We start from the raw sequence: 12,256 nt of genomic DNA, 5'->3' as shown, positions 1-12,256 counted from the left end.
GGAATTGTGCCAACAAAAGACAAAGCGGGTTGTTAGAAACACCTGGGGTGAGGGAACGAGGAAGAGAGTGAAATGGACAGGAGAGTAATGGAGAGGTTTTGAGAGCATGCTTGGAGGATATCATGAAAGTGTCACAGCCATTCTGTTCAGTCCATTGACTTTGGAGTTGTATTCAAGGCCACTCAGCTGCTTTCCTGCCAAATATCCTTCTCTGAAGTCAAACAAAAACGGTCTTACAAATCTCTGCTCTTATTGCACTGTGCCGAGTAAATGAGAGGCTATTTGAGGTGAGAGGCGAGGCAGGAAGGGGAGTCAGATACAGTGCACACTCTCCCAACAGCCCCCACCCTTTGCTTGCATGTCTACAAAAACACCCTTGGGTATACCCAACGGGCAGCCTGCTGAAACAGACACTGGCACTTTAAGCTTTCTCTCGCTCTGTGTCTGCTTCAGATGAAGATGGAGCGAGGCTGTTCTTTCTGTTTAGGGACGTAATGGGCTTCTATTCCTGCCCGTCCGCACAGGCCCAGCCAGAGGAGATGTTAGGTCAGGCAGGAGACTGGGGCGGAACTACGAAGGGAGCCGGGACATGACAAAGCTCTTCTAGACCTAAATCCAAACCCCATGACATCATGATGGATGTCGGTTTTTGTCAAGTGTTGCTGCTTCATAATGTCCTGAATGTGATACCGAATGTGGCTGTTTTTATTTGACAACCTTTCAAGTGTTTATTCATCAGCATCTGGGACACTGGGGTCTCTGTTCTGAAACAACCAAAATGCCAGACATCACGTCAGAAATCACAAACAAAATCAAGTTTAAAGCACTCGGCAAAACTTTTAGGTACCTTTTTATCCATCGCACAGAACTGCCAGGGAGGTGTTATTTGGCCCCAAATTCATTGTGCATCAGCACAGTGACCTCAAACATACAGACTCTCTTCTGGGCCTTGCAGAACTCTTATCAAAGTATCATCAAGTCAGACTGAGGTTAAGAGTCACAGCCAGCCTAAATCCGCAGAACAACTAAGATGCTTGAAACAACCTACCTGCAAAGTTCTTTGAAAGACTGTGCGTGGAAAAAAAAGTTTCAGAACGTACCAAGGACCGCAGGCGGTGCTTTTAAGGTCGAATGTTGGTGACATGAAATATTGATTTGATTCAGTGTTTTTTTTTTCTTTCTGTTTACTACACTTTTGTTGAATTTAAGATATGAATACAAACTATGTAGGCCAATATTTTTGAAAGTATCCTCACTTTTAGATTATTTAAACATATGTGTAGCGGTTTTGGTGAAAAGATAACACACAAGGATGCTAGCCGGCATCACTGGGCTGTTCAGAATAATAAAATGAAGATAAGTATCCAGCAATACAGGCGATGGAGCAGCTGAGAAGTTTCCTCCAGCCCACCGACAAACCAACAATGCCCTCCATACATAATGTTTAGTTCAACAATGCTGCTTACAGTGACAGATACATGTGCCTAAGAATGCTTTTACAAATGGGTATATCATATAAATCTGTCAAATTTTCTATAAAGGCATTGCTTAGGACTCTTACCTGTGTATTAGTTGAATTTTGACAGGGTAGTGTTGTCTCAAACCGCACACTGCCGTTCTGCACTGACCGGAAATAACCTCAGCATATGAATACATCACCTTCCAACATATCTGCAGCTTTGATTATTTTACCCAGAAATTAATGTGTTTTTGTGCCCTCTGTTGAACACACGCAATAATTATACTAATGGCTTGTGTCCAACAGCAGTATGGTGGTACTTAGTGAAAAATACACACTTTTGTGTGGTGTTCTGCAGCAGCTGCAACTTCCTCAGATGCCTTAATTATCAAATTATTTCTTCAGTGGTCTCACCCCTTCCTCCTGGCAGCCAAGATGATGACCCTTTCAGGGGAAAATGTTAGTGTTTCACACTTCTTTTTTGGACCGTTTTGAGTGCATCATTTGGATACTTGTAGTCATGTTTCCATACTTGACACTGTGAACAAACTTATCCACTCAAACTAGTGAGTGTTAGTACGGCATTTTGAACACAGCATGATTCTAACAGATTAAATCAACCCTGTCCTCAGTTAAACATGGTACAGTCCAAAGCTGGTTTAATGATCAGAAGTCGCAAGGCCACATTCTTACTTGTGCACCCCTGTAATACCGTTGCCTCTCACTAACTAGGAGAAATATGATATATAAAAAGAGAAGCAACATAATCAAAACAGCCAACAAAAATGATATGTGAACTTCAATATTTTATGATTACAGGATTAAGAACAGCAGTGATAGACAGTAAGATTCTTCAAATAGAATATTATGATCTATACAGCACAAATTGCTTCACCAAATCAGTGAGGAGAGTTTGTCACGACTCCCTCACGATATGGTCTCTGTGCTTTTTTAAATTGTCCTGTGCTGTTTCTCTCTGTCCCCTCTGTACCCGACCTGTTGGCTGGCAGGCAGATGGGATATGAATTTGCGGTATGAAACTCTATTTATCGAGCAATCTGACCTATTTTGCCAACACACCATCAATCTTTTCTCTCCACCTTGGCAATTTTCATTAGTCGCGAGGTTTAACGTAGGACAGAATGCAATTTGCATTTATATAAGCTTTTTCATTAGGCCTTGCTCTCTCAGCCCTCTCAAAACATTTCGAATTTGGCGGAAATCAGTGGAAGCCAATTTAAAATAGGAGACAAAGACAGTCATTGCTTTGCTTTTTATTTATTTATATTTTAGTCTCTCATATTACTCCATTTTTGTCTCTATCAGTATTTTACACTACCATCATTATACTAATTTGTTTTTCTGTTTTTGTTGGAGTTGACCCTTGCTTCCCTCGGCTTGGACTTAACCAAATATAGGATAATTTCACGGTCATGTATACATCATATACTTTGTGTTCATTTACACAACAAAATGTAAAAGTTAGGATTGGAATCAGATGAGATCTGTTGATATTTACAGCAAAAAAAAGACAATTTACATACAATACACACAGCTGGTACATCAGTGTGCATTGAAACGTGCAAATATTCAAGCGGGACTGATGGATGACAGATTGATGGACAGAGGAATTGAAAGTCACAGATGGGATGAGGGCTCCTCTCTGCACCTTGCTTCAGGAGCGTTCAAGCATCTGTCGTTCACAGTTGTCTTGGTGATGTCCCCACTGTCGTCTAGGTGATCAAGCTGACATTTGAGGATTTTGACCTGGAGCGAGGCTATGACACCCTGACGGTGGGAGATGGCGAGTTGGTGGGAGACCAGAAGACCATCTTCCATGTGTGAGTGACTCCTTTCACCTCCATCTTTTTTGGCCTTTAATCTCCCCTGTTCTGTAACTTTTTTTTTTTTTTTTTTTCAGTCAGCAGTCATTTTCATTTTTGCTCGTCATGGTCCATGTAATCATATTCTGTATTTTGCTTTCTCTTTCCTCTCTGCCTTTCTTCTGTGGGACACTTGCCTCTTCTCCTTTTCCTCCAATTCCCTGCACCCGGCAGCACCCCTCTCCCTCTTCCCTTTCCCCTCCAGCCCTTTTTCCGCCGTTATACAGTTTCTCTTTCATTTCATCACCACTTGATGCAGCAATGCATGAAAAATAGATGTCGCACCACATTGTCAATCATCTCTCTTTTCAGTGTTAAAATCAAGATTGCAGCCATGCGGTGCAGCATTGCATGCTGCATATTGATGCCCCCTAATGGAGTTTGCGTTAGCAGATGCTCCATAACAATTCGCAGGATGTTGTTATTAATTGTGCTGAAATTTACCACCTTAATAAAGTTTTTATGGATCAACTTTTATGCAAGGCTGCCTTGCCGGGGTGGGAACTGGGAGGAGGTTGGAGATAAATGAGGGAGAGGTTCGTGGAGGAAGAGTTTGCTGATGTGAGAGGATCTTCCTCACTTTGATATTTCCGTGCCCTTGCGCATACACTAACAACACACACATCTCTGTGCACAAAAACAAACACTGAAAATGACTTAATCTGTTCAATTAAGGATTTCCACTCCCCTCATAGACTTCTTGATGGTGTGAAAGTGGAGTCAGTAATTCAGTCCTTGCACTCTTGCACACAAACAGTGGCACAATTTAGGAGTGGAGAATATACTGCAGCTTTAAGCACTGTTAAACTCAGGACTATATTTTTGTGAATCAGTGGTGCAGGCAAGCGTGTGCAGGGTGGAGGGAATTATTTTTCCTTAACTTTAAGGTCAGAGACGTGTTACCTTACTGCAGCACAGCTATAAATGTGGTGGTTAATAGACAGTGAGTCACAACCAATCGAATCCCCTCTTTTTGTTCATTTGGAAGACACTGTTCTCTGTTAGTTTGATAGTGGAATAATTTGTCAACAACATAATTGTCAGAAGCAAATAGACTACTTGAATATAATAATATTAAAAATTATATTTTAGACAGTGATTAGCTCTCAGGTAGCTTGTTAATGCTCTGACCAAATGAGTCTGGCTGGATGTTGGATGACAGTCACTCATACTGCAGTCATTTATAAGATGTTGTTTATAAGATGTTGTTATTAATTGAATTCTTTGGGACAATCCGGTTAGACATCATCTGAAAAATGAGTCACTAAGCTTTTAAATTTTTTGTAATTGAAGCCAAAAAAGGGGAATGCAAGCGCACCCTAAAACATCCATAATCTCTGACCAGCACTCTGGTGCTTTCTGGGATACAATACACATTTAATCTCTCCTCCCACTTGTACATATAAGTTCAGAGAAACTCGCCAAATTACCAAAAGGCTCAGAGAAAGGACAAAAGCATAAACTCAACTTATCCAGACACTACTACCACTCCCACCATTCACCATGTCCCATCACTAAAATTATAACCCTTAATCACTTACTCTGCAGTTATACACTTCCTAATTAGAGTTGGGTGGAATTACTATTCAAATAGGATTAAATTACTTCTGTGGCATTGACTGATCTCGCCTTCATTTTCCACTTTCTTGTCCCCAGCTGTTTTGAAATAAAGAGGGAGAATACAAAAAAAAGTTTGAGGCTAGAGTTGCTCGCAACAGTTTTTAAAGTACTTTGCTTTGATGAGAAAAGTCAGATAGTCAAATATACAACTCCTGGTATTGTTGGTTTTAATGACGCAGTGGAGACAGGGCTTTTGGCAAATAAAGTCACAACAAGTTGAGACACTTGAGGCGTAAAAGGACTGAAACAAGTTATTTGAGTTTTGTATTAGACATACCTTGCTGTCACAGTATATATACTGTTTAGCTCAAACATACAGCATTGAAAGAAATGTCTCTTTTCATGTTGTTTTGTAGCCTCTCTGGGACCACCACTCCAGATCTTGTGGTGAGCACCAGTCACCAGATGTGGCTCAACTTCAAAACAGATGATACGAGTGGCTCCCTGGGCTTCAAGGTTTCCTATGAAGGTAAGTATGCAACAAGCCTTTTTGTTCAGGCAGAATGATGTTTTAGATTACAAGCTACATTTTGAAAAGGGTTGCTCGACTTGTTTGACGTAACCATCTTAACAGATGTCAGAATGACATGTGCATATCTGAAGTTCTTTATTTGGGGGGAGATTTTGTAAATGAACATCACAGTGGTACAGACTCAATACCAGTCAATTAGAAAATGACAAAATTTCCAGGTGCCTTGTATTTAGAATTCAAATCCAGTCTCCTCAAACAGAATTCAAGTTTTTTTGGGGGGGTTATTTACCTTTGTGCATTCACTTCTCAAAGCTCACATAATGTCCTTTAACAGAACACATTTTTCCTCAGTTGGCTGTAATACCGGTGTCGTTCCCATCAGTCTTCATCCTGAGATTAGTTTCTAAAACCCAGGGATCAGAGCGGCTGCATCTGTCTCATTAAAGACTTTTTTAAAGAAACGTGTTAGCATCGTAACATAATAGGTAAGGTTCTTAAGGCCCCGTTACCTCCATGCACCACATGGCATGATTCAACCACAAAATCCAGCTAGATTACAAAGACTTTAAATCAACAGAACTAAAAAAGTCACAAAGGATCACTTCAGGAAAGTTGTTTTCAACTCTACGACAATTGAAGAACTACTCGTAAATGAAACCACAAATTGCTGGTTCCATTGCAGCTTTGCACTGACTATTATTCTGAATCCATTATTTGTGTCGTATTTGATTCCTTAGACATTAATAAGTCAGGACAATAAAATACCACTTATCACAAGTTTGATAACTTGTAAAAAATGAACTGCTATGTTTACATGCATGTGTGAAGATGAGATACAACAAGGAGTGTGAGTGTGGGTCTGTGATCGTGTGTGTTCTGCTTCTCAGTGTTTGTATGGGCGTACGGTGTGTTTGCCAGGGTTCTTCTGGATAAGTCTGCTGTTTGCCTCTCAGAAGCACAGTGACTCGTCTCCCTCGCCTGCAGATGCTTATTTTTCATCAGTAAAAATAACAGCGAAAGTGGAGCAGCATGCTGAACCAAAGTGTAATTAAAACAATGAGTTCTACTTAATGAAGGGGAAGAAACGCTTTGAACCACTTCACCTCCCAGATTGGAGCACCCGAAATCTAATTTGCATTCTCAATTACTTGTATTTTAAGCCTGATCATCAAGTGTAATTGCAAACACAGTCATATCAGTACACACACTCCCACTTTACCCATATATCAGAGTATGGGTTGCACACACACTCTGCAGTGGCCCCAGTCTTTCTGAAGATGTAACGCCTGCAACTACAGTAGCACTTTATACTGACAGTGGGGGTGTTTGATAGGAAACATTTTGACTTATTTCTATCCATATGTAAATTAATGCACCAGCAGGACGGTACTTAACACGATGGACACAGCATTTTGTCCTTTTTTGATTTTTTTTTTTCCTGTAGTGAAGGTTTTAGAGTGCAGAGCGGAAAGAGATTATTATTGAAAGTTGAACATGTTGTACAGTTTAACCGTTCGTTCACAAAGCTGTACTTTGTTTGGTACCTTTTAATAAGATACCAAAGGTTGGTACTTTTGATTCTTGCTTCAGTTCACATTTATTATATCATATGCACTCTTAAATTAGGTCAACAGCAGGGCTGTAGTGCTACTACACTACTAGAGTGCACACACGGCCGTGCGCACTGTTAAGTTGTGGCTTTATTTCTGAAGTTGTTTAACCACTGTAGAGGCAAGTTTACATCCATAAAATAATTAATAATGTCGCTCAGATATTTGAATTTATTTAATTAAATAAAGTTAACAATGTAATCATGCTGTTTTCAACAGTTGTCCCAACACATTCCTGCAAATGTTTCACACTAAAAGCTTTGTTAAGAAATGAAGGGTTTCTGTCTACTGAAACACTTGAGGGCTTTTAATTTCAAACAGATACAGGAAGTGTTGAGTTTCTATTAAGGCATAATGCAATCATTTTAACAGGGCAAATGGTATTGGATAAAAAAAGAAGTGGACGTAGTGAAGCAGTTAAGACACCTTACATGTCAACTTTGACCATTTCTTTTTTTAATTGGCTCACTTGCCAATGCGCTTTAGAAATGATTGGATTTTCAAGTTCTTCAAAAAATTTAAATGAATTTCAACTGCATCGATAGAAAAATGAATATTGTATGCAATATTGCGTTATATCAATAAACCTGACTAATAAAGTCCTTTTGTCATCTGAGGCCTGAGGAGATTGCAGTGTAGTTATTGACAGTAATGTGAGTCTGATTCCCATTACAGTGCGCGGATTATTGTGAAATGTGAAACAGAGGAGGACAACAAATATGCCCTTACGTCTCTTCACTTATTCATGAGAATCAACTGCTGTTTCATTCACTTCTGCCTCGGCGTATACGTAATTGCCACATACACAAAATATACACATTTACAAACACATGTACACCATGAGACACGGCCCATTAAACTCATGTAGGCAGGCACTTTAAAGGACTGTTATTTATTACTTCCAGTTCTAAAGTTCTACTTGTGGGGACCCTTTAGGCAGAGAGGCCTTATCTGAGAAGCACTCAAGTGCTTGATCGAGTGATTTTATGCATTCATATTAGTATGTACGTATTCTTGTGTCTGTCTTATAGCTGGAACGTTCTTTCAGATCCAGTTCCAACATTCCCTCAGTTCATCCTCCCCTTGTTTCTCTGTCAGGCTCACCTCAAAACTCGCTCTCAGCATCCCCGCTTTTAAAGGTGACTTCCACGCAAGATCAATGAGTTGTCTTGTGAATGAGGCTGCCTCAGGACAGCCATACATCCAAACAGCAGTGAGCTCTAAATATGTGTTCTAAATGATGATCATCATTAGGACTGAGTATGGATTTATACCCAGCATCACCCCTGGTGCGATTTAAAATCGTATTAGGCCCTGCCATCATTTCCTGGATGGATGAGCTTATTCGCTCTCTGTGTTTCCCCCCATCCAGCTGCCTCAATAGGATGCCTCAGCATTCCCATCTGCTTTCTTCAACCTCAGAAAAGTAGAAAGAAGAGTGAGTGAACGAAAGAGGGATACATAAATCTTGTGATAATGAAATTTGGCATGTGTGGTTTTTAAGGAAGAACGGTGGTCGTGGAGGTGTGGATGTGTTTGTGTGTTCCGAGTCAGAAAGTGCTCACGTCAGCTTACAGCACAAGTGACTACGTTTGTCACAGTGAGGGGCAGAGGGGGTACATTAGCAGCACAAGAGAGGGAGAGAGAGATGAAGAAAATATGAGAGATCTGCAAGATTAGTGAGTAACATTTCAGGATGAAAAAGAGACGGTAGAGAACACATGGTGACAAACGATAAAATGCGACATTTGGAAAATATGTTGATTCTAATTGTATGATGTGTAAAAGTTGGTGTTTTGTCAGGCCAATATCAACTGTTCACTGACTCATTCTTCCAATATCCGTTATTTTATATCCAAAAGAATGCCTAAAAGGTTTGACAGATTTCTTTCATTCAATGTTTAAAGAAAACCAGCATATACTGAAGTCATGGCCAAACCAGAACTTCATGATCTTAGGAATGCATGTTCTTAGGAGTGTAAACCTTTCAGACTTATCATAAAAATGTCACAAACCATGCAACCCTTCGATCTCATAGAAAATGCAAATACTACAGTGATTCAATAGAAGCAGTTTCAATTTTACTACATATGACCTTAAATCAAATCTGTCCAACCAAAATCTGGCCACAAATCCAGAGTTTGCCACCATCGTAGCGCATTTCCAATTAATTGAATTTACCTTGCATTGTGTTGGTAACACAAAATTGGAAAAAGGAAAAATAAAGCTTTGAGAATGCAAAAAAAAAAAAAAAAGAGTGAAGGACTGAGCTGTGGGAATAAAATTAATTTCTAACCGGCACTGGATGCATTACTGCACTGATGTCAATGCTTTTACATTTTTTAACAAGATTCAAGATGTAAATAACACTATTTCGGAGTTGTTGAAAGTCATTTTATCATTTTGACAGTGGCTAGCAGTTTACATGTGGTTCAAGTCTCTTATGCCAAGCAGGGCTAAATTAATCCTGGACTTGTCACTGGACTGAGTCCACAAAGATTAAATCCATATTGATTTGCTGGGCAGCGAACAAGCGCATTTCCCATAATAACACTCTTGCATTTAGGCCTGATACAGATAACATGGAGCACAAATTCTTCATGCAATATGCCCTTCAGTGTTTCCCACGAGTTGAGAATTTATCTGGCCAGTGAAGGGGTCATGGACTCTGCTGTTGTGATGGTTCAGTCAAGAGTTGGCAGATGAAAAGCATTGAATTGAAAGATTAGGCATGAATGCAGCATGCCTGCAGGTTTTTCAGTCAGAACAAAAGAACAAAAATATGTAAATTTAAAAATAAAGTGGGCTTGGGGAGATGTGTTTGCTGCCAAAGGTCATCTACAGTGTCATATTACAGGGTCAGACAAAAATCTGTATGTGTACTACTCTGTAACTTTAAGCTAACCAACCACCAAAAATAAATGAGAGCCACTTGGCTTGCTATGATTTATTCGGAGAGTCTTTATTTTGACTTGACAGAATATTTTATCATCAATCTTTTGCATAATTACTTTTTTGTCTGACATGTTTTCTTCCAACTACACAGAAATCGACCAAGGCAGTTGTGGAGATCCTGGAATCCCAGCTTATGGCAAGAGGGAAGGGACGGGTTTCCGTCACGGGGACAGACTGTACTTTGATTGTCTGCCTGCCTTCGAGCTGGTGGGGAAGAAGAACATCACCTGTCAGAAGAACAACCAGTGGTCGGCCAAGAAACCCAGCTGTGTTTGTAAGTTCCTCAGATGCTTTTGTGTCATTCAGATTCGACAAAACAGCGTGTGCACACGTGCATGAGTGCGACACTCGTCGCATGGCTTCATAAATATGTATGTTTGTGGCGATGAGTACAGCGAGGGCTGAATAAAAAATGGTCAGATTAGCCTCACAAGTTTGCGCTGCAGAGACTGTGGGTTTTGGAACAATAGGAGGGATTATTAGCTAATTAACACCATGAAAGACAAACACAAAGTGAGAGAGTTAGTGGGTGTGAAGGGAAAAGGAAAAGAGAGCTGACCATGCAAATAGAGCTCACTGTTGGATTATTGATGAGACAAAAGAGTGGACAAAATGCTGCAGTATCGAGATAAACATCACGGAGCTGAATGACGCAGAGCCTGCTGGGGGATTTTTTTTTTTAACTATTTTGGCTTCATACACCTGGGAGGCTGTTTATTTAGTTAACATTTAGCAGACTATTAGTCATGTCGACACAATGCAGCATGTTTGTCTTTGTTGTTGAAGTTGACAATGTAATGAAGATGACATGCTGTCCTAAATGTGCAGTTGTTCGATACCTTTGCAGGTCCCATTGTTAATGCATTTATTTATATCCCTTATGAATCCAAGTGAAAACAGTGTTGGAGCCTCTTTTTAGAGTTAGGCATCTCCAAAACTACTGCTGTGTTTCAGAATTGGGACAAAAAGAGTGATCTAATTGTCCAATCAGTGTAGATGTCTCGGTGAAGAACAGCAATGCCACTACCTTTTTTATATGACTCCTTTTCCAAGCTTATGGCTGTTTAGCTTTTTTACAACAACATGAACAAAGCAGAATCTGTGGGCTACATCTGCCCCAAAACAAGCGATTGTGCTGTTTCCCCCAGAGGACATCCACTGAAAAAACTGGATCCCCTGACAACCTTCATAGTAGTTGCAGGGTTCCCACTGGTCATGGAATTTCTGGAATATTAGAGAATTATAAAGAGCCCAGTCCAGTCATGCAAAGTCAGGGGATTTGATCATTTCTTTTGCCAAGTCATGAAACATCATGGAATTTAATTTGTCGCATGTTTACATTTCAGTTGCCATTTATCAAATTGTAATATTTTCCAGAGTGGTCTTATCACCCTTCATTTCAGTCAAGATACACTTCTTCCTGTAGCTGCTAACAAAGGCAAACATGCCAGCGAAATCTAAATTTCAAGAACTTAGGCTACAAAAAGATGACTTCAAAGATTGGATGTTGAGTGTAGACAACAGAAGAGCTAAAAGTAAATTTTGTAAAACTACTACTGATCTCTTAGTCATTAGTTTCAACCATTTTGCTTAGTTTGTTGCTTAAGCAGTTAAAAAAATACTTTGTTTTCTCTATGTAAATGTCTATGAACTTGTATATAAAGCTCGCAAATGGCTGGGAATACAATATTATGGCTGGATTTTGTCTGATCGGCACAAAGGTGGACTTGTTTTTCCGTTCATTATAAGTCATGGAAATTCAACATTTGATTTAATGAAAGTCAGCGAGTTTGACATGGAGTGGGAACCCTGTCATTTGTGACGGAGATGGTGCCAGTGGATTTTTTTGTGTGTCACTAGACATTGATTGGAAACAATTATTTTTCTAGTTTGTGTTTTTTGGCACATATGTCCCCACTTTCCTTCCACAGAGCTTGACTAAGTGATCCTGTCAGATAGAGGTTTAATGTGTGCAGCCAGTGACTCTCTCTGTAAATCACTCTCTCCTATTTCAGGCTTGTCAAGAATTGACTCACAAGTTGAGAAATTGATAGATCTTTTTTTTTCTTTTTTTTTTCTGAGGTTGCTGTCATTCTACTTGTGCTCATGTGGTGTCTTTAGGAAATACAATATCATCTCTGATCTGTTAGATGTCAACAGTATTTGTGTCCTGAGGTAGATTTCTACAGATTCAATAAAATAAATCAAACCATGCTGTCTTGTAGTCAGCATAAGGAAATGGAATTTGAACCGTATT

The 12,256-nt window shown here is 39.7% G+C and overlaps 1 protein-coding gene across 1 annotated transcript in view; it reads left to right on the top strand.

The window, feature by feature from the left end:
- csmd2 (CUB and Sushi multiple domains 2) overlaps positions 1 to 12,256 on the top strand; it is a 248,411-nt gene that overhangs the window by 125,420 nt on the left and 110,735 nt on the right. The window contains exons 11-13 of the mRNA XM_069177064.1: positions 3,197 to 3,300; positions 5,319 to 5,431; positions 10,091 to 10,273. Coding sequence (XP_069033165.1) covers positions 3,197 to 3,300; positions 5,319 to 5,431; positions 10,091 to 10,273 — 400 coding nt within the window. The remainder of the gene's footprint in view (positions 1 to 3,196; positions 3,301 to 5,318; positions 5,432 to 10,090; positions 10,274 to 12,256) is intronic.

This window comes from Embiotoca jacksoni, unplaced genomic scaffold, assembly GCF_022577435.1.
Source record: "Embiotoca jacksoni isolate LCO1_2020_lvr unplaced genomic scaffold, fEmbJac1.0.p SCAF_7, whole genome shotgun sequence".
Taxonomy (NCBI): Eukaryota; Metazoa; Chordata; class Actinopteri; family Embiotocidae; genus Embiotoca; species Embiotoca jacksoni.
The sequence above is the reverse complement of the archived record's forward strand: the minus strand, read 5'-3'. Positions and strand labels throughout refer to the sequence as shown.